Raw genomic sequence first — 22,799 nt, 5'->3', positions numbered from 1 at the left:
GTTCCAGTGCTCTGTCACCTGCATTGCAAAGAAGTTCCCATGCACTTTTACGTGGAACTTCCTATGCATCAGTTTGTGGCTATTCCCCTCATCTTATTGCCACACACCGTTGAGAAGACCATCACCTTCCTGGTCCCCTCGGTCACACTTCTTTTGATACAGGCCAGGATGCCACTGGCCTTTCTGGACTCGGGTACACTGCTGGCTCATGTTTAGCTGGCCATCAACACCCCCAGACCTTTTCCTTCTGCGCAGCGTGCCACAACCTTTCTCCTGCCCCATCTTCACGCTGCGGTCACTTTACCCATGCCCACACCTCCTGGAACACCCACAAGCACCCACAAGCCCTATCAGGCCTGGGGTCATGCCCCAGTGACTGAGGGGACGAGTCTGTTGCCCTAGCTGGGCAGAAAGGCCACACTGCCTACACTTGCCTGCACCTATCCTCACCTCTCCCAGCCTGCACTCCTGCACAGAAGCACTGGCACCAGTACACTGTGATGGTGGTGGGACCAGAGGTGCAAGATGGCCCTACATCTATTAGCACCATGCAGCCAATGTCCACATTATGTGTGAAGCTTCATATGGAGGAGAGTAGGAGAAGGACAAGAGGGAATGGTATTAAGTTGCACCAGGAGTTGTTCACGTTGGATATTAGGAAAAAAATTATTCTCAGAGTGGTGAGGCACTGAAACAGGCTGTCCAGGGAGTTGATGGAGTTGCTGTCCCTGAAGGTGTTCAAGAAACATGTGTCTGCGGCACCGAAGGACACAGTAGTCGTGGTGGTGGGTTGATGGTTGGACCCGATGATCTCAGCAGTCATTTCCAATCTAAACGATTCCGTGAAAAACAGAAAACTCACGCAAACCGTCTCCCTAACCTGCCGACTCCCAGCAGCTTCCCCTACACGTTCCGACCGCCTCCAGTCCGGCTGAACTTCCCATATCGGACAATCGGACACTTCCCAAATCCCTCCCACCCGCGGTCCCGCCCGGCCACGCAGCCCCCCGCCCCCGGTCCGCCCCGCCGCTCCCCTCCGCCTGCGCTCGGCTCGGCGACGTGGTGCCGGCCGGGCCCGAGGCGCAGCGATGTGGCGGGCGGTGCTGGCGGCGCTGCTGGCGGCGGCGGGCGCGCAGTACGAGCGGTACAGCTTCCGCAGCTTCCCCCGGGACGAGCTGATGCCGCTGGAATCCGCCTACCGCTACGGCCTGGACCAGTACAGCACGGAGAACTGGCCCGAGAGCGTCAGCTACCTGGAGGTGAGCATGCGGCTGTACCGCCTGCTGCGCGACAGCGAGGCCTTCTGCCACCGCAACTGCAGCTCCGCCGGGCCGCCCGCCGCCCCGCCGCCCGCCGATGTGGAGCTGGCCGAGCTGCGCCTGCTGGCCGGGGTGCTGCGGCGGGCGCAGTGCCTGCGGCGATGCAAACAGGGGCTGCCCGCCTTCCGCCAGGCCCAGCCCGGCCGCGAGCTGCTCGAGGAGTTCCAGCGCCGCGAGCCATACAAGTACCTGCAGTTCGCCTACTTCAAGGTGAGGACCGGCCCTGACCTTCCCCGGCGTCCTCTCCGCCTTCACACCTGCCTCGTGTCACCGCTGTCACACGCCTTCTTGCTCACGTAGCTACTTCCTCATAACTCATCCTGCGCAGCCATGCATTAACCTCCAGTTCTCAAAATACAGCCACTGGACCCTGCCTCCTTATCCCGCTGCCATGCTGTCCCTACCCCCAGCCATCCCGTCTTCCACCTGTCTTACTTTCTTCTGACTTAGTTTAAAACATACCACATACCCTTTCAGTCACTGCTGTGCTATTGCAAGCACTCATCTCTGCTTCATCTCTCCCAGCATGTCCATATTCCTATCATACTCCCTGCTGGTCCCATTCTTTCTGATGTAGCAGCCCCCAGTGTACAGCTTGCATGATGCCTGTGCAGCTTTGGTGTTGTTACATCCACAGGAAGACATAAAGCAAAACTGTTGAGAGATCTGGAGCACAAGTCTCATGAGAAGCGGCTGAGGGAACGGGAATTGTTCAGTCTGAAGATGAGGAAGCGTAGAGAATACCTTATTGCTCTCAACAACCACCTGAAAGGAGGTTGTAGCGAGTTGGTGGTTGGCCTCTCAGGTAACAGCAATGAGAAAAGAGGGAATGGCCTCAGGTTGAGCCAGGGGAGGTTCATGTTGGATATTAGGAAACATTTTTTTCTCCGAAAGATCAATGAGGCACTAGCACAGGCTGCCCAGGGAGGTAGTGGAGCCACCATGCCTGGAGGTGTTAAGAAATGTGTAGGGGTGGCACTGAGGGATGTGGTCATGGTGGTGATGTATTGATGGTTGGACTAGGTGATTTAAAGGTCTTTTCCAACCTTAATGATTCATAGATTTTTTAGAACTGTCTTCTGGAGCATGGCATTAATGCTAGCCCTGGAATGATGTTTACCTTTTGCTCTTGGGCCACTCAGGACTGGGAACACCACTTTCACCACATTCTCTCTTGTTTCTCTACCTTCTTGTCATCCTCCTGACCAGAATCTATTTCACAGTTTCCCACTCCACATCTTCATCATATTGTTCCCTAAATCAGGGTCCTCGTTCCAGTCCCTCAGATATTGCAGTCACTTGCATTCCAAATAAATGCATTATTCTTGAGGAAAGAAAACATGCTGACCTCTTTTGTTTGGATGGATTGCCATTTTTTTAGGGATTTGGTCCCTATTCGTTATATGAGACTGTATGCTTGTGCATTCCTTCTGCAACTGCTGCTTAAAAATACACATCTTAGTAACTGCTGTTATGTCGTATTTGTAGGAATGTCTTTTCCATATGGAAATTTAAAATTATTTTCACAAGTTATGTAAACCAAAGCAGGGAAATGTATTCTCATAGAACGCCAGCAAGCAATACCTTCACACGTTGTGTCACACCTGCCTAGTTCAGAACATTTGAAGCCACCCCAAAGGCTGTACAGAAAAACGTACTTTTGTATGTTACAGTTTCTCAACACAGAGAATAGAAAGTACCAAATAAGACATTTCTTCTGAATGGCAGGCACTGTGCTAACTCTCAAAGCCATTTACAGATCCTAAAATGACATCACCACAAATGTTTCCATTTTTTGTCTTACTTTATTCGTTCCCCCTGTGGTACATACAAAGTTGGCTGTGATTGTATCACATTAGGAATGGTTCTGGAGCAAAAATCATTCCTATGTATAGTTTCTGATATATGAATGATTTGAATGTGAATGGAGGAAATTGGAGAAATCTCCTCTCTGCCTTAAAGCTGTTTTCCAGCCCCATTTGCAGTGGGTTTGTGAACTGTAGTTTGGTGTTTTTCTGATCAGTGCAATTGTCTTTGTTATTATACTGTAGTCCAGCTCTGAGCTCTTATTACTCACTTGGGGAGCCCTGAATGGCTCTTCTAAAAATACAAACTTCTGCATGTGAAGAACTTTTTCCTGGCTGGTGGTTTTTCTGAGGACAGGAGTGTCACTTTTTTTTTCTTTTTCCATAACATCACGTATAACACAGAAAGAAGGCATAGGGAAACACTCTGTGGAATTTTTTAGAGTGACTATGTATTTATTCAGGTGTGTTCTGGAGTGAAGTTTTGCCACGTCTTAGACGGTCCCTGGAGCAGATGTTCCTGTTCTGCTCCTCTGGAGGGAGCTGCCTGGGAGCCACTGAGCTTACGTAGGAATGTGTTTTCTACACAGCTTTCTTTTTTTCTCTCTCACTTTTTCTAACACCAGGGTTACAGTCGAGAAGAAATCATGGACCAAGGAAAAATGAGAGATTTGCCTGCTTCCCAGCAGATAGGGTTAAAGCATTAAGCATGGGAGAACTCAGGCATTTGATGAAAGTGCTTTCCCTCTGCATTCAGCAGCGTGTGGGCTGGCTGGAAGTGCATAGTTTGGGGACTGCAGGAAATGCAGCTGACGTGATCCCAGTGCGTTGGCACTTACAGCAGCACAGAGAGCTCGTCTTAGGGTCAAAGTGTTTCTTTTGGTGTGATAGTCTCTCAGATTTCCTCTGAAATGAAGGGCTGCCTTTTATGGATGCGAATGGAAGAGCGTGTGTGCATAGATGGTTGTGATTCTTGCTCATGGTTTTATGTGTACACTGCCATAAGTTATTTCAGATGTTCAGTGGAACTCAGTAACACCTACACATCAGTGAGCTGGATGGACTGATCTGAATCTCAGCTTACAAGAGAGAAGGGCCTACCATTTCACAAGTACTTAAAGCTTTTACTTTCACTGTTGCACTCTATATAAATATATATATACAGTATATATTTTATAAAATATGCATACATATAGAATAATACATATACACATACAGATGGAGATGTAAATATGTATATGAGTAATATATACTTCTAATACAGGGGTTAAATTTAGTTTAAAATTAGGAACAGAAGTCATGTAGCACATTAGAACATTTGTTGAACAAGTACATGCTGTTTACTCTCACTCTGTACCACCACTGGGATGGTATATTATTGTAACATTGCCTTCCACTCTGCTAGGCAAAGAGGACACATAAACACCATGGAGAGGGGGTAAGTGATGACTCCTGCTCAGTATCTGTTGCTGGGCATCAGGAATTGCTGTGCGATTAATCCTACATATGAGCAACAGAATAATTTTATGCAGGTTTGGTTTTTTTTACTTAAAGTCATCTATGCTATTTGTGACAATAATAGACTTGAAAATAAGAATGGTGCAGCTAGTAGTAAAACTTGGAAGTATCAGTTTCACTGTATTTTTGTGTCCGCTGAGTGTGGTTTTAGCAGTAGTAAGCTTGGAAATACAGATCCTGCAGGAATCTGATTTTTTTTTCCCCAGTTAATCTTTTTTTCCTCTTCCTTCTCTCCCTTATTTCCATGTTTAGGCTAATAACCTTCCAAAAGCTATTGCAGCAGCTCACACATTTCTTCTGAAGCATCCAGATGATGAAATGATGCAAAGAAATATGGCCTACTATAAGAGCATACCCGATGCTGAGGAGCACATTAAAGATTTGGAGACAAAGCCTTACGAGGTGTGTTTATTCACAGTACAGTCTTGTGGAATCATTCTGTTACTGTGTGAGATTCGAGGATCTCTTTACTTACATGTTCTCAGCTCCTGCCTGTCCTTTCCATCTTAGTATCTTACCTCAGACATCTCTGTTCTAGTTTCTTAACACCTGCAATAATTCTCACATCTTTTGCTTTCCACTGTTCCATAAGTCACAGCAAGTGATGTGGAGTACCATATTTGAAAGTTACTACATGCAGGTAGCTAATGGAAGTAAGCAAGTACATGGAATTATTCAAATGCTGTGAGTGCTGTAGAGGTACAGCTTAAAATTTTTTTGGTGTTAAGAATCCATCAAAAATCTCTATCTCAAAATATACTCTTTGGAATCACATGGTCTTTTTCCAACAGGTTTTCCTGTTTATCTGAAATGAAGCTTCATACTCAACTATGTAAGAAATATCTGATAAAATCTGTTCATCATCTGTTTCATATTAACTGGATAGCAGCTTATCTAGTAATTCAGAAATGCTGAGACATCACTTACTGGATTTGAATTTACATACAGCTTTCCACAGGTCATTTACTGCTAGTTCATTCCTGTCGATTTTTCAGAATCTCTTTGTCAGGGCTGTGAGAGCGTACAATGGTGACAACTGGAGAACATCCATCTCAGATATGGAACTGGCTCTTCCTGATTTCTTCAAAGCCTATGATGACTGTATAGCAGCTTGTGAAGGCTCTCGAGAGATTAAAGATTTTAAAGACTTCTATCTCTCCATTGCAGGTGAGTGCTTAAGAAACAGTCAAGAAAGAAGTCCCGAAGTATATTTAGTTCTATCCATAGGATCAGCTACCTAAGTCCTCCTTCCTTAGTGGAATAGTTATTGCAGGCTGTTCCTCAAGCCTTACTTCAGCAAAGCTGGCAGGTGCCTATAGATAAGGAGTAGATAAGGAGTAGATAAGGAGTGGAAGAAAATTAATAGACAGTAAAACTCTAAACACAGGCTTTTTTCCCCAGTGAGACAGAGCCCCCATGGTTTGGATCACCCCCAAACCACTGTAAAGAACGTCTGTAACTCACTGACTCTGTCCATGCTCATTTATGACTAGCACTTACTGTCTATCCTCTTCCTCTGCTGAAGGAAAAGACAACTCCAGCAGCAGTGGAGAGACAGAAAGGTAGGAGTACCACATAATGTCATCACAGGTGTGGACAGTACATTTCAAATACTGTATGTCCTGAAAAGGCTTGCAATTAGTTGATGGAAGGTTTTCTTGGAACATACTTTCTTGAAGATAAAATCACTTCTAGTCCCACCCCATTGTACCTAGTTTTTCAGTCTCGGAAAGCATGTGAACTTAAACCTTTTTGGATTAGTAGTGTGCAGCATATCCATGTCTGTCATGTCTTTTAGAACATCCGCTGTTCAAGAAGCGTCTAGATGAGGTGCTAAGGGATTTGATTTAGTAGTTGGGTAGGGATAGTGATAGGAGGATGGTTGGACTAGATGATCTTGTAGGTCCTTTCCAACCGTTTGAACCTATGAACCTATCCAAATGTCTGGCATAAAATGCAGCCATCTCTAGAGGTTTACTTTACAATCACCTGCTGTCTTTCTGTCATAGTTGTACTAGGTAGCATGTGGATCTTAATTATGCAGTAATTCAATGAAATTACAAAGGCTTTCAAAAATACCATTGTTAATTTAACCATTAGGATATAATGTACTCCATAATGCTTTCAATAAAACCTACCACCACAGACTGCCTGTAGGTGTCAGTGAAACCTAACTGCTTAGTTCTCTGGAATTGTAATTTTGATATCCTTGAAATCTTGATCCTACTTACTTTACCTGGAGGACCGAGTGCCAGCACCTGAGACGTACTTCAGTTGGAGATGCTCAATAATTCCAAGCAGCAAGCTCCAAATTCACAGGACTTAGGGATTATAAAGCCAAATTTTGATGGGTAGCGACTGGGAAGGGTTATAACAGTTCACTGTGTTCTACTCATATCCTGTGTTGTTGTTTTCTTCCTTCTAGACCACTATATTGAAGTCCTTGCATGCAAAGTGCAGTGTGAGAGTAATCTGACACCCGTTATAGGAGGTTTTGTTGTTGAGAAGTTTGTGGCCACCATGTACCATTACTTACAATTCGCATATTATAAATGTAAGTAGTAGTAATTTAACATACTTAATAACATTGGGATGATGTGGGAGAGTTTCCATTCCTAGTCTTCTAGTTACAATGCTTTAGAATGTAAATAGTGACCTCCAGAATCTGCGTTTTTGCCTGTGGTGGGGCTGAAAGTCTGAGATGCCCCAGATCTTTTTCCCACTATGTAACTGTAGACGTGGGAGATGAGCAAAATAATAACTCCTGGCTCAAAGAGTTCTTCATGAAAAAGTGAATTTCTGAACATAGAGGTTGAAGTCTGCCTGGGCAGGCCCCCTTTTTTTAAGATACTATTGCTTTTGACTGATCTCCACTTGAGTGCTGGAAAATTGTGACAGAGTGTGACCTGACGCATCACCACCTCTCATTATATACAATACCTGCTGCCAGCACAATTTACTTGCACTTTTCAGAATTTCATATAAACCTTAAATGTTCATCATATGTATATTATGTTAAAATATGTAATACACCAGCTCTTATGCCGTTATGAAGTGACACATCCTAGAGTAAATAGTGTCAGCCACTTCCTATGCCTAGAACATGTGCAGTGACACTGACACATTCTACACACCTAAATACAAAAAAATAGAGGTGACCAAGCATTTGGATCCATAGAGTCAAGCAGCTGAATGTATACTTCTAAAAAGAACTATATTCTTAAATTTCTTACTTATTTATTAAGAGAGAAGAAAGACTGTGACCTCAAGACAAGTACCTATAGCATGAATACTAAATTCTCAATTTATTATTCAGTATTTCTTCCAGAGACAAACCTGTAGAGTAGTTCGTACCATTCTTTTTTTCCTAATGGATTTTCATAATACCATTAGAATAGAGCACATGAGGCTACGTGCATTTTAAAGAAAGAGAGGACCACATAACAAACAGAAATGATAGTGTTCTGGTGCTCAGTGCTTATACATTTGATAGGTAAATCATTCAGTGAGCATTGGGGTTTCTTGAGGAGCTTCTTGCACCATTAAAACACATTTAGCCCTTAGAGCTGCCATTGCAGGCTTCAACACCAAAGGAAAGGCATAGCCAGCCATATGCAGCTAAGACATTAATGACTTTTGCATATGTTTCTTGCCTACACATATTGACTCTTCCATCTTCATCAATCCAAGCAAAATGAAATGGATTTTTTTATTTGTTTCTTTGTTTTGTAAGAAATGCCACAGTGGGCACCCCCAAGCTGTGGGTCGATGCCTCACTGATTCTGTAGCTGGGAGAGACATTTGGTTAGGATTATCTTAGAAAACCACTGTGAGAAAATAGCATCATAGGAAAACTACCTTTTGTGTCGATGGTAAGTTATCCCCACTTGCTCTATGAAGTAGAAGAAAGTAGTTTTTAGGGAAGCCAAATAAGTCATATTGTTCTTGTCCATGACTTGGCTGTTATGGCCATAAGCTTGTGTTAGGTAAGTCCTCATTCTGAATCATGGCCTCACCTGTTTCAAACACACAAATAGCATATTCTTCATCAGAAACTTTTTAAATGCAGATGGTGGAAAGGTGGCAAATGGATCCTGTTTCCATCAGAGTTTTTCAGAGTGCAGATAACAAAAGGGATTATCTCTACATTTTGTTTATTTACTTTGTGTGTATTTGTTCATGTGTTTATTAATTAGTGAATGACATGAAGAATGCAGCCTCTTGTGCTGCTAGTTACCTTCTATTTGACCAGAAAGATGAAGTAATGAAACAGAACATGGTCTATTACCAGTACCACAAAGACAAATGGGGACTTCAAGAAGAGGATTTTCAGCCCAGATCGGTAGGTGAATTACTTAAAACGCTATACAAACATCCAATGATTATGCTCTGGCTTTGAAAAAATTCTCTGAAATGGATTTCTGTGCTGTTTTTAAATTTCTATGTCCAAGATTTTCTGTTAAAATTTAAAGACGTCTTGTAGTCCTGCAGCCTGGACTGTGAAAATCAAGTCAGATTTTCTTTCATTTCTTGGTACTGGGATTTGTGTCATGCAGCTGAATTAGCTGCTTTATGACTCTTATCTGATTCCTTAGGCATCAGTGGCATACACTGTACAAGTATTTAGTCATTAGCAATGCATGTTCCACAAATTAAATTTAGTGCCTTTTCTTTTTCTTAGGGCATGACTTCCCTATGTGAAAGTCATTTCAGTTATCCTAGCTGAAACAACAGCAAGCACCCCCCAGGCTGATGTTCAAGTTGCCCTTCCCATGTTGCCTCTTCAGACACCTCAGTCACTGAGACCAGTGCTGGCCCAAAGGCACATCCCTCAGTTCTTATTGTGGCATTAAGCTCAGTGTATCTGTGCAGTACTTTGGTGACTTGCTTTATCTGGAGCAACACTACAGAGCAGTTCATATGTGTACCTTAGAAGTTATAATAGTTTAATAATGAATGAAATAATTTGATAATACTTTCCTTCCATTCAGGCCAGCCAGCTCAAGCAAAAAATGCCACTCCATCTGTTCAGCATTTTTTGTTTGCGGGCAGCTGTCAAGTTCTGTGCAACACACCTTATTCACATGCTGGAAACCAAGGCTGTCCTGCAGGGCCAGCAGATACAGAATACAGAGAAAATGCATTTGGTTCTTTCAGGCAGCAGCTGTGAGTCTGAGTTCGCACAGGAAAGAGACCATTCTTCTGTTGCTGTTGTTGGGAACAAAACTGTGCTTTGTAACCATACTGGAGACAATATTTGACGTTGGTGGGAGTGAGGGGTAGCAGCAGTTTAAAACTGCAGACCACAAACAGATTTGGTGTCCATGTGCAGAAAGGACAGAACAAGGGCCCTACACATTGACTCTGAATGTTTCATTGATAACTTCTCAGGAGTTGGGGCTACAGATAATTTAATTTTTAAATATTAAATATCAAATGTATACAGCTGTATTTTCTTGTACTTTGATCTGTCTTGCTATGAACAGAAGTTGCTTGCTGTCCTAATCACTTGCCATGAAAACCATAATGTCTCTGGTTTATTTTCACAAAGTAGTACCAGAGTGTCAGCAGCATGAAACTAAGCTTTAGATGTCCTTGTGAAAGGGGAAGTCTCCTGTTTTCCTCCCTGAAAAGAATTAAATGGAATAGTCAAAGTATGTTTCTGGTGGTGTTCACAATTCTGAGAGTGACAGCTACACTGTGCTGTCCAGGCAAACACCCTCAGAACTGAGGTAGGTAGGTGACCATACAGACTTTCCCACTTCCAGATGGGCTGGGATGGTGAGTCATTACAAGGCAAAATACCTCAGTGTCTCTTTTTCCCAGAACTGCCTGCCGCCTTATGCCAGCACATAGGGAGATGGAAGCTTTCTCATATCCAAAGCCCACTGGAATGTAGGCACAGGCTGCTTGCTGCTTGGCTCTGGCAGTCTCATTCCTTATCCTCAGACTCGCCAATGCTTTGAAACATGAGAAATAGGAGAGTGCTTTGTTCTTCTCACACCGATGGAGCTTATGCTTAGCAATGTCCACAGAAGACATTGGATATGCTGAATGCTGTTCTGCTGTTTCCTTTCTCAAACATTTTAAACCCTCTGAGACCTACCTTCTGCTAAATCTGGGTCTAGCTTCACTTGATTAGTTTCAGATGACATGTGATGACACTACCCTCAAGTAACACAGCAATTTTTTTATTTTCCCTGTAGGATGCAGTTCGATATCACAACATAACCACACTCCAATTGGAAATGTATGAATTTGCAAAGGAGCATCTAATGGATGATGATGAGGTGAGTTTTCTAGATAGAAAATTGTGGTCCCGAAAAAACCAAAACCCAAAAACAGTAATAATATTAAAATGTTAAGTAATTAAAAATCCAGGATTTCTGTACTGTGGAGAAATGTTCTTATAACTGTGACCGATTTGTCATAAATTTTTCTTTTGTAAATGAATACAGGAAACAAACCCAAAGGGCATTAGACCACTCACATGGCATGTAAAAGAATAAAAGTCAATATTAAAACAAGGGTAATTACAATGCACACAGCCCCCAAAAGAAAATTTTGCAAGATATAACACCAGGGGGCAGAGAAGTTGTTGATATATTTAAACCAAACATTTTTTTTCTTTTTCTTTCTGGAACATTGTTGAAAATACATTTTAAAATGCTCATAATTTTGTCCAGAAGTCCCTGCCTAACTTATAATTTTATCAAAGGGAAGTCCTGTTATCCCTATTTAGTTACAGTCAAAAAGAAAAGAAATGGTTTATGTTATAAGATTACACCACATTTTCAATTTTTATTTTATCCAGCACATAGGTAGAGATAATATTTTTCATGGGAGAAGTAATAACATGTCTGTACTGCCTTCAGTATGCTCATGACCTGAAAACAACTCTATGTAGAATTCCATCGCAATGTTACTAGACGATAGGAAGACTGCTAAATCTTTCCATTGTAATAAATGTCTCTGAAGAACAGTTTAATATTCTCATTATAATGTTAAGCGTAGATGAGAACTAGCCTATATGGGTTTCCATTCAGGGTGTGTAAATTCTTAGTGTTTTTTTATATTCCCTTGTTGATTTGGGCAAACACTCTGCTTTGTCCATAATGTTTTCTTATGTTAGACATAAACTTCATTTGTAATTTTTTCCTTCTTTCACATCTGCTGCTCCAAAACAAAGGGATGAGTAATTAAGGAAGGAGAAAGGCAGTCTATTTTGAAGACTTTCCCTTTATGTTGTTAGAAGACAGAATTATAAACACAGTCTTCAATCTCAAGCATTTAATACAGGGGAAAAAAAAAACAACACATTCATTTGTTGGCATTAGTTCCTGTAGCCCATTTCACGAGTGCAGTGATGAATGGGCTTGCAGTCTACAAGAGAGCAGTACAATGGAAATGTCAATTAAACTTCTGGGAAAGTGTCAAGGAAGTGTCATTACCCTGGGCTACATTTGGGTTAAACAGCCAAAATCATTGGGCCTGTCCATGCCACCTACATCCCTACCTCACATTCTTCATATTAGAAAAATTACCACTCTCATTTCCTGGAGAAAAGTTAAAGGGCTTCTGTGCTCTCCCTTAATAGGACTGAAGAACCTAGGAGAGATGGAGGCTGTCCATGTCTCTGTCTTGGCTCTGGATTTTGGTAGTGAACTCATAAATCCCTGGCTACCAGAGCTTCTTCTTGGCTGCAGGAGCCTTCCAGGGAGTCCAGACAGAGCAGGAATAGCACAGAGATAAAAATCACTACCTTGTAGTTTCTGCTGTATGGGCAGGACGTGGTAGTATAAGTGGAATATTTTTTAATATTTCTCCTGGCACAGATAGAAAAGTTTATTCTATGGGAATGCGGAAAACTGATGAAAAATTCAGATAAAGTGTTACAGTAAAAGCTTTATTAAAAATTGTTAAGGAGGGAGGCAACCTCTCTTTCTGGTGGACATAGTTCATTTAAACCACTGGATCCATGGACAATGCCTTTTGTGAGTTTCTGTGCTCCATCTTTGCTGTCTGTGGGCTTCGTGTTGCTTGTGGGCCAGCAAATGTTTAAAATAATCTAAGGAAAAAAAAACCTTTCCTTGAGTGAAGCTAAAGTTTCTCTTGATGTATGTCCTTATTCTCAAATGGGGAGTCTTTGTTCAAGCTTTACAGTGCTCCTGTATTCCAGATATCCATGGGTCTTATTAAATCCCATTAGCAAAGCAAGCAAATACTTGTCGCTTCTTCCATTAATACATTGCAGTAATGGCAGAGGCTGGAATATGTAGTAATGATTTTTGCACATGACACTACAAGAAATACTGTCCTCTTCATGTTACTTTATTAATGTTTTTCCTCACGGAAATGAAAAACTTCAGTACTAACATTTAACACAGTAGAGGTGACAGAGAATATTAGCACCAACTTGTTGCAAATAACTTTTTCTTAGAAGTAATTATTAAATATCCTTGAAGAGTTTTCCACAGTTAAGCTAACAGAGCATTGCACAACGTTGTCATCTTAGTTGCCCATGGATAATCAAGCTTCTTGATTTCTGTTCATATGTCTAACACATGAAAGCTCTTAATAGTTTTAACTCCCAGTACTGCACAAATTTAAGTAAGAAAATGAAATGTCATTAAGAGCCAGATATTCAGCTAGTGCAGATGTAACTTCAGCACTACACTAATTACAGGAGACAAGTTTCTGGCACATAAATTCAGTGTTCTTGAGGACTTTTTTTTAGGGATAGCTACTTAGCTATTCAAAATTACATAGGAACCACAAATATTTGGCTGGGATGATCCAGTAGTGTCGTTTTTCTTTCAGTACTTAATCAATAGGTGAAAAACCATTGGCAGCCTTGGTCCATCTGTTGTTTTTTCTTTCTTTTTGGCATCTGTTCTTCTTTGTCGATTGTGTGCCCTTCCACTTATATAATAGCTGAGGCTTAGATTCTCCATGCCTAGATATGACACAAAGGAGAGTGAGTGTTGAACTAAGGAGTGGTGGAAAGAAAGGATATGGAATACCATCAAGGCAGGAGTGCCCAGTAGACTACTGGTAGCAAATTATAATCTGAATTCAGCATATTTATCTGTTCAGAAATCACTAACGTATTTTTGGCTATGTTAACTCACATTTTACATATTTTCAAATGATTTATACAAGTGTTCTCATAACAGCAAGTTGTAAATGCAGATGTGTAAACCCTGCTCTGACCTCAGACCTGCACAGCTACAACAGCGTGGTGGCTACGCTGAAAAAAGCTGGTGGCAATTGTTTAAGAGAGTGGTTGTAGTTAATTGACATTGTTAAGGTCCCTGTTCTATATCTGCTTTTTTTAAAAAAAGAAAGGTTATTTTTCATCACTGTTTGCTACTGGAGATCCTGCCTTTGTAGCAGGCTCTCTTCAAAAGCCTCTATTCCCTCTTGCTATTTTACCATTGAACTTGCATTGTACTCTAAGTTGTTTCTCCTTCCATTTAAACCACCTACAATGAGAAGTATAGTAGGGCTTAAATGGCAGGATTAGAAAAGAAATTAAGAACTTTTACCTACACCAATTTGCTTAAGGCCCTGTGTACATCAGGAAGTGGCAAAGAGAGCATAAGCAGAGTTTAGAAACAAAGCCACTAGAAGACTTCTGCTTTCAGTGCAGCGTTTCTTATTTGTTTTGAAATTGAATCGACTCGTGTTTTATAGGCATTACAAAACTGTTAAGAGGAAAGCACACTTATTAGATTACTGTAAAATATTGTAATCACTGCAGTGTACTACAGACTTCCATAGTATATGGGGAGAGAACAATTACGTGTTCAGAATATGCAATAAAAAATGAAATGGAAAAATGTTTGAGAAAAGCAATTAACATTGATAGGGAATAACTAAGCTCTTTTAAAATTAAAAAAAAAGTCATGTAAAGTGTATGACAGTGGGTCACACTGTTGACTGAGCATCTGAAAAATAAACGAAGGGCCAAATTATTTTTCTGTGCAAATAATTGAGGGATTCTTTTTCCTGCTAGAATGCAAGGAATGTCAAGTCTGGCCTTTACTGCTCTTTGAGAACCTGAAGGTGGTTACAGTTGAACTCTCATGTTTTAACTGAAGTCAAAGAACGTTTTCTCAAAGACTGGATAAAACTTTCAGGCACCATGGCTGAGCCACTGATTGACATGTGCATTACTGTTACCCTGGAATAATACTCCTTCAAAATATCACTGTTTGGTTGGCTGAATGCTACAAATTTGCAGTCTCTCTCAAGCCTGCAGAGCACATCCTCCACCGTCAACGGTATCACAACCATACCACATACACCTGATACATAAGGGAATCAGATCTGTTAGTCTTACTATTGAACAAGTTTACATTAATTACAATTTTCCAATCTGATATTCTTTGCTGGGAAAGACACCCAGGGGACATTCTGTGGGATTAATGTTTTCCTCATTTGTCATAGATTATAAGGAAACAAAGATCCAAGCAATTATTTCTCTGTGTATTGTCTCTTAAGTCTCAGTTTCTTGGATTAGTGAGTTTAAAGGCATTTTCTTACTTGTTCACTGCTGTCAGTCAGACATGAGTATTTATTTTTGTAGATCTTAATTCATTCTAGGAAAGTATTATTTTAATATTCTGTTACTTCCCTGAGGAACAGGCTATTTCACTGCACTGCATATGGAATCCCTATACAAAGTGCCATCAGCTAATCTGTGTGGAAAGAGTGGGTTGTTACATGAAGGCTGTTTTTCCCAGAACTTTTCCAGTCCACACTGAGAAAGGACAGAACAGACTGTAGTTAGAGGCAAGGACCTATGAATGATTAATATTTGCTATGCAGAAGGCAGCGCTTGCTTAGCCTTAACAGCCAAAGCCAAAGCATCTGGGTCTGTCAGTGAGCAGTGCAGCCACTGGTACAACAACTGATTGCTTCTATTTTTAAAGTCTGCTGGCATAAGAAAAGTTGGTGCTTGACCATCAGTCTCAATTGGACTATAACTGAGCCATGTATTGGGAGCTTTTCCTCTTTGCTGTTTCTTTTAATAGCTGGCAAGTAATCTCCAAAATACAGATGTTTCTTCTAAAGGTTGTGTTTTTCATGTGTGAGTGCAGCATTTAATATTGCCTAAGAGAGGGTCAGTAGCAATCCCTAGCCTGAATGCATGCCTTGGTCTTGGACACTCAGCTTGTGGTAGTAAGTGAGGAGTTTTGCATTTTTCCTCCTTTTTAGGACTTCTTCAAATGCTCTAGCTTTTCTTAGAATAGTTAGTGTACCAATCTTTGTAGCCTGGGTTAGTTTATATAGTATTGATCAAGAATTCTGTTTTAAAATTATTATTTATTACCATCCACCTACTCATTTACCCGCTGTAAGATCTTGAATTACTGTAGAGCAAAATTTGTTCTTTCTGTTTGAGCCTCTGTGCACTTGTTAATCTAAACACTCAATCTAATACACTTAGTCTGCATAACTAACAGCTGACTGGAGGCTTCAGTTGACTCTCTGAATCTTCCTACTACTCACACCTGCCTGGGAGCATTGGCCTGCTGCCACTCAATATCCTCCTGTATTTCAGGCTATGCCTGTCATATCTTTTTCTGTGTATTACTCTTGTCATTCCCACTTTGCTGATAGACCCTGAATGGAGAGAAGGAAGAGGTTTGTCCTACAGGTTGGTAGCTCATGGAGTGCTGACAGAGAGTTGCACCCCAGCAACAGATGCTTTTGGCCACCAGAACAAACCAAGAGGCAGGGAGTGGACCAAGGGCCAACTTGCAATAAGGGTATGCTTCTCAGGAGTGGACCAAGCAGTGTTGCTTGTGTGCATGTGTTCTCTCCAGTGGTCAGCTGCCTAACTAGCAGCCAAGTACTGGTCTGTAGCAAAATATGCCCTTCCCCAAGCTTAATCAGAATTCACATATTGATCTACTGGTCATCAGGCAGACAGCTATGTCCCGCTGTGGGACATATATATTGCAGAACTTTGATTTACATCAGCACTGTCTGAGCAACATGTTATATAATCTGCATTAGACCTGAGTTATCAAGGCCACACTATTGAAATCTCAGTGTCTTCCTTATACTTTATTCTAGATCATACAGTGAGATGTTTATGCCCTTCACCCTGTCTCTCAGGCTTTTTGAGATTTGTCTTTGCAGGTAGACTAAAAAGAGAACTCATTTTTACTATCTGTTATTCTTTCATTAAACGATGATTCTGAGGTGTAAGAAAATCAGTCTGAGTTAGATTTGAGACCCATGTAGGAGATAACCTGCATTCCTAATCTTGTAACTCATTTTCTAGTTAATGGAGCCTGCATCTCTGTAGTCCTTCAAGAGGTATCTAAATGTTTATGGCCACTATTCTAGAAGCTGTGCTAGAAAATCTGTCCTTAAGTCCTCTGAGCCTTTGTTCTTGTATCTTTAAAAGGCTTACATAGTGACTACTGGACCATGTGGCTATTTTTTTCACATGCATTTTTGAAGTGGTATTAAGTTCCTCACATGATTGGGCTCCTTAGGCAATCAAAATACTTGTAACAAAAGAAAACGTGCAGAAATGTTGAATTCCTGTTTTGCAGTTGCCAGACTTCCTGCAATCAGGAAGACAAGCAGAGAATATGAAAGTTCTGGCATTTTTTCTTGTGTTTTTGTTGAACTGGAAATTTAGATGTTTTGAATAAATTCAAAGCAAAATAAATTGCCATCCTTCAGGACTTTCTAAAACCGCAGTAGTGAAAACTCAACAGTCTTTTAAGATGGAACTGTGAAATGGGAAACAAAAGCAGCAGTTGCTTAAGCAGGCTTTCCTCTTCACTTTTTTCTTTTTGTTGTTGTTGTTGTTTGTTTGTTTGCTTGGTTCTTATTATTTCTCTCCTTGCTAATCACACGTCTGAAAAATGTGATGTTAATATTTTTAATGGCCACCTCCATAGTACAGTTGTTCTGTAGTCAAAATAGAGAATTTCTTCCTTTTATTTTCACAATTTTATTACTTTTATTTTCAGACAGAATGCTCTTCCCTTATCACAGAACATAACAATGAACTTTTGAGTCTGCAACTGCATGTATCTGGAAGGTGCTGTGTTCCTAATGAATACCTTCCTAGATAAGAACATGCTTAAAATTTAATTAAAGTTACAAAGTACTGCTTGCATCCTTCATTGACCAGACTCAGTAACCTGATACAGATGACAAAAACTTTGACTTGAGAGGTGAAGGGGGTGTGAAAGTGAGCATCCACAAAGAGTGATTTTCTTTCAACACAACTGTTTTAAATTCTGATTTATTTATTTTTAATCTGAGTGTAAGAGCTGATCAGACTTCTTAACTATTTTTTTTCTATCAGAAAGTTGTTATTTGTTTTGGAAAAAGGCTGAATTACACATTGTAGCCTTTTTAAAACACATAGGTTTATGTCAAGAAAGGCATTGATGTGTCTGAGCATTGATGTGTATGGAGGGGAAATAGGAAAACACTGATATTTCTGAGGGTGCAGACAAGTGAGCTCCTACAGTCAATTTTGTGTAGTCTTAGATGCTGCTGTACATTTACATTTAGCTCTTTCTATAAGTGCTCAAGGTGTGACCTTGAGATACAACTTGTAGCTCAGTTACTGTAGCTTGGCTGACGAGGCAGTGAATTCCAGCTGAGGGGGCAGTATCATCCCAAAGTACTTCAGTTTGACTGCAGGAAGACAAATCTGTGGTATCTGACTATGCCAAGAGCAGTTTAAATAAAGTTTGATTGCTAACATTGTTTTGATACAGCGTACTAGAAGGTCAGAAGTTGTAAGTGTACAAGTATTTGTTTCTTATATGGAAAACATTCTAGTATCTATGGTTCATTACATTTTTGCTGCACTGAAGTATAATGTGAATATTCATGGGTGAAAATGGAGAAAGTGTATTTTGAAGGGTGTACCAAAGGTACTGACCCCTAGAGGAGACAAATGCAAAGTCATAGTCATGGTTTACAAAGCACTTTTGCTTTGAATTTTGAAGCTTTAATTTTTAAGGTATTTCACCTAATTTAACAGCTGCTTTAAACATTAATGCTTCTACTTTCTAAATTTGAGGATTTCATTGTCTATTTAAATACCTGAAAAAGTACAAGAAGATTTAACATGGAGTGTAGCATTTTCTTCTTTGAAGGTGTGTATGTCCTTGCAAGTATGTAACTATGTGTGGTATACCTGTATGGGCCATTTAGTTGCATTTTATAGGCTTGTTGTGCTAGGCTGTATGTGAAAGCGTATATGAATAGTTAATGTGACACCAATTATTATTACAGTTTGTTTTAATGGTAAGCACTACTCATTTTGGAGCATACAGTTAACCTGTTTCTTAATTTTAATCTTTTCTAGGGTGAAGTTGTGGAATTCCTAGATGAACTGTTAGAAATAGAGGAAAAGAATGAATCCTGATGAGTGAGATCACCATGAAGTATTGTTCAAAAGTGATCACTCACCATTGTGCCTTGTTATTGTTTTTGGTCACTCGTAGTTCCAGATAGATATACCTCAAACCTTTTCCTTTAAGCTCCAAAACACATCACAAGATCCACCCCTGAAAGATCACCTCCATGCTGCACTGACTGTTTCATGAGCATGGGTTTTCACTGTGCCTTTACAGAATTGGTGCTTATGGTTTTCCTCCTGAGCTTTCTTCACTTTACACAGACACAACAAAACTGACAATTCTTATTTTCTATACTGACACTAAGATTTCTTATTTCAGTGCTGTGCCATAAGTTGTCACAGTTCAGATAAATTTGGAAGAACTTTTGTCAGATTGTGAACCAGGGATGATAGAACAGTTCTAGACTTTCTAAGCTATGTATTTGTATTATTTATACATGACTGTGATGATTAATAAAGTGATACTGAACCCCAGTGCATCTGGAAGATGTTAAGGTAACAAACAAGAACTTTAAATAGCTGGAAAGGATTAATGAAGCATAACTGGTAAGCTTCTAAAAGTTGCTTTAATAATTCTGTAAACATTTTTGATCTTTCTTAAAACTGAATGAAATTCCATGTGAAAGTAAGGTCACTTAAAATTGAATAATAAATAATTCCTACTTCCTACCAATTTCTGCTCTTTCTGTTGAAACAAATTGTGGTTCCTGTGCGAGGTGGGACCAATCCTGTGTAAGGTAATTGTAAGTTACTTATTTAGTATTCTCTTTTGAAGAAGAAAGTTTACATGGATCTTTTTCTTTATTCTGGTGGGACTCGTTTTCATTTAAAAATAAGCACAAGTGGAGACTGAGTCAATTTGAGGTGGAATCCTGACATTTTTATTAACTACACAACAGAGTATTCTGCAGAAGTACTTTTAGACCCCAGAGATAGGTTAAAGATGAGTAGTGAGTTAGTGGACAAGATTACTGAAGAACTGAAATCCCACTGACCTTGAAGGGTCCAGGATTTTATCTTTTACCTTCCTCTTATATTTTTAATTAACAAGTCCTACAAGTTGTTTCAACCTGTTTTACGTCAAGGGGAGCTGGACGTTCATTGCTTTTATGACTGAACCCAAATTCAGTTGAATGGACATGAACTGCAAAAAGAGCATCTGTTTTAGAAAAGGTTAGCATGAACTCTCTTGCTGAGTTGTTGCTTCTGTAGCTTATGTGTGGTGCATAAGCATAGTGTCTGCTACAGTATCTACAGAGTGCAAGACAGAAAATCCACAGTATCGGGTTAAGGTGTCCTCTATCTCGTGACAACAATGGTATAGAATGCTTTGCATTGGAAGGAATTATAAAGACCATCTAGTTACAATCTCCTTGGTATGGCTGGGGAAACATCCCACTATATCAGGCTGCCCAGAACCCCATCCACTGTGGACTTGAACACCTCCAGAGAAGGGGCATAAACAACTTTGGGCATCCTGTGCCAGAGTCTCACCACCCACTTAGTAAAAAATTTTGCCCTAATGTCTAGTCTAAATCTACTTTCATACCCCTCATACCTTTTGAGATCTGCCTTTGGCACTAATCTAAATCTACTCTCTTTTAGTTTAAAGACATCACTCCTTGTTCTATCACTGCATACTCTTGCAAAAAGACCCTCACCAGAATTCTTGTAGGCCCCATTTATTTATTGGACTGTGGTAAGGTCTGGATGAAGCCTTCTCCTCTCCAGGCTGAATAATCCAACTCTCAGCACTGTCTCCATTGCAGATGTGTGCCAGCCCTCTGATTGTCCTTTTGGCTTTCTCTGAACCTGCTTCAACAGCTCCATGTCCTTCTTGTGCTGAGGACCCAGAGTTGAAGGCAGTGCTGCATGTGGGGACTCACAAGAGCAGAGCAGAGCAGAGGGAGACAATCATCTCCCTCACCCTGCCAGACACACTACTTTTGATCCAGCCTAGTATACAGTTGGCTTTCTGGGCTGCATGTGCACGTTGCCAGCTCATGTTGAGTCCATCAGCCAACACCTCCAAGTCCTTCTCCTCAGGGCTACTCTCAGTCCATCCTCAGACTGTATTTGTATGTGGGATTACACCAACCCAACTGCAGGGTCCTGCACTTGGCCTTGTTGAATTTGATGACGTTAGTACAGGCCCACCTCTAACATGTGTTAAGGTCGTGCTGGTTGGCATCTTCCCCCTCGTGTTGACCTTCAGCAATTAGTTTGTTGAAGTCAATGGGCAGATCATTTTATTCTCAAAGTGAAAATCTATTAACTCCCTTTTAATTTCAGGAAATTCACCTAGCTTTACTTATAAGCCATAAGAGCATGTTTTGGTTTATCATTTACAGAGGAAGTATCTGATTTTCTTACACTTCTTGTTACACACATTTGTTATATCATTTGTTATATCATTTCTTATTTTTTTATGTAATTAGTTGGCTTTACCTTTAAAACTTAAAAGCAGTTAATTGAAAACCATCACTTGAAATATGTGTTATAATACCATGCTGGGGTAGTTTCTCCAATTGAATCACAGAATACCCCAACCCACAATGATCACCAAGTCCAGCCCCTGCTTCCACACAAGACCACCCAGAATCCAAACCCTATGTCTGAGGGTGCTACCCAGATGCTCCCTGAACTCTGGCACTTGAGGCCACACACAGTGCCCTGGGCAGCCTGTTCCATGCCCACTTCCCTCTGGTGCAGAACCTTTCCCTAGCATCCAGATGTGCAGTAACTGAATTGCAAACAATGTGCCAAGCAAGAGCTAAGGAAAAGTGAGGCGATTGGGTTGTGGTGTTTCTGATGACAGCTTGCTGTGCCTATATTAACAGTGCGAAGTGATCCCAATGTGTTCCTTTCTTCTGGGTGCTTCTGGTGTTTTGCTTTCACGCCTTATATAGATGCAGGAGGTAGTAGTGACTATTAAGCTGTCAAATGGACAAAGAGAGGGAAGGTGTCCTCTCTCTGCTGCATCACAGCTTCTTTTCACCTTTTGGCTCCTGCTTTCTCAAGAAGGACACTGGGCAGGCTAGAACTTTCCCTCTCCAACACTGACCGACAGCACCAGAGTTTAATATTAAAAAAATAATAACACATGCATCATGCATGGTAAATCACTGTAATATTTTTGTTCTAACAGCAAAACACTGAGCACTAGAGCTAACCTGTTCAATGATTCATTTGCCTGCAGTGGTTTACACTGGGGATATATTTAGCACCTATGAGCCCTAGCTGTTCCTTTTCACCAAACCATTATTTAACCATTGCAAGTCCCTCAGGTGTTATCAGTTTTCTTGTAAGCTTGTGATTCTGTGTTTAGGACTTCCTTAGATGATCTCTTTTCATGTTCAGTCATTTCCTCAGCTCTCAAGCTTACAGCTGAAATCCCTTGCCATTGAGCATTCTCAGGTGGGAATATCATGATTTGCTAAAATGTCTGTTAGGTGATGATTTATTTTTCTTAAGCCTACATTAAATCTGATATGCTTTTTACCATTCCATTTAACTTGAGGAGACAACTAATATTCCTGTGGCATTCTAATATGGTACTTTTTTCACATTGTTTAAGTGTCTGTGGATTTTTTCTGGCTTTCTTAATTTCCATTCCATACGGTCCCAAGCCAGTTCAATCTTAATAAGCACAAGTAGTTCTCAAACCCTTGCTCTTTTCTAATGAGAAATAGCTCCTCTTCCAGTTATTCAGTATTTATTGTGGCTTTTTTCAGCATTCTCAGG

The 22,799-nt window shown here is 40.7% G+C and overlaps 1 protein-coding gene across 1 annotated transcript; it reads left to right on the top strand.

Annotated features, from left to right (window-relative positions):
* Nucleotides 1-1,051: 1,051 nt before the first annotated feature.
* Nucleotides 1,052-19,290, top strand: CRTAP (cartilage associated protein). The gene is made up of 7 exons (XM_065753387.1): nt 1,052-1,529; nt 4,895-5,044; nt 5,638-5,809; nt 7,068-7,196; nt 8,839-8,984; nt 10,849-10,932; nt 19,002-19,290. Exons 1-7 carry the CDS (start codon nt 1,089-1,091, stop codon nt 19,059-19,061), a joined length of 1,182 nt encoding a protein of 393 aa, XP_065609459.1. The 5' UTR covers nt 1,052-1,088; the 3' UTR covers nt 19,062-19,290.
* The last annotated feature ends 3,509 nt before the right edge of the window (nt 19,291-22,799 follow it).

The sequence above is a fragment of the Cyrtonyx montezumae genome, unplaced genomic scaffold (assembly GCF_038088225.1).
Source record: "Cyrtonyx montezumae isolate F1298 unplaced genomic scaffold, pur_monq_1.0 scaffold_8, whole genome shotgun sequence".
Lineage (NCBI taxonomy): Eukaryota > Metazoa > Chordata > Aves > Galliformes > Odontophoridae > Cyrtonyx > Cyrtonyx montezumae.
Note: the sequence above shows the minus strand (reverse complement) of the source record. Positions and strands in the feature narration are given on the sequence as shown.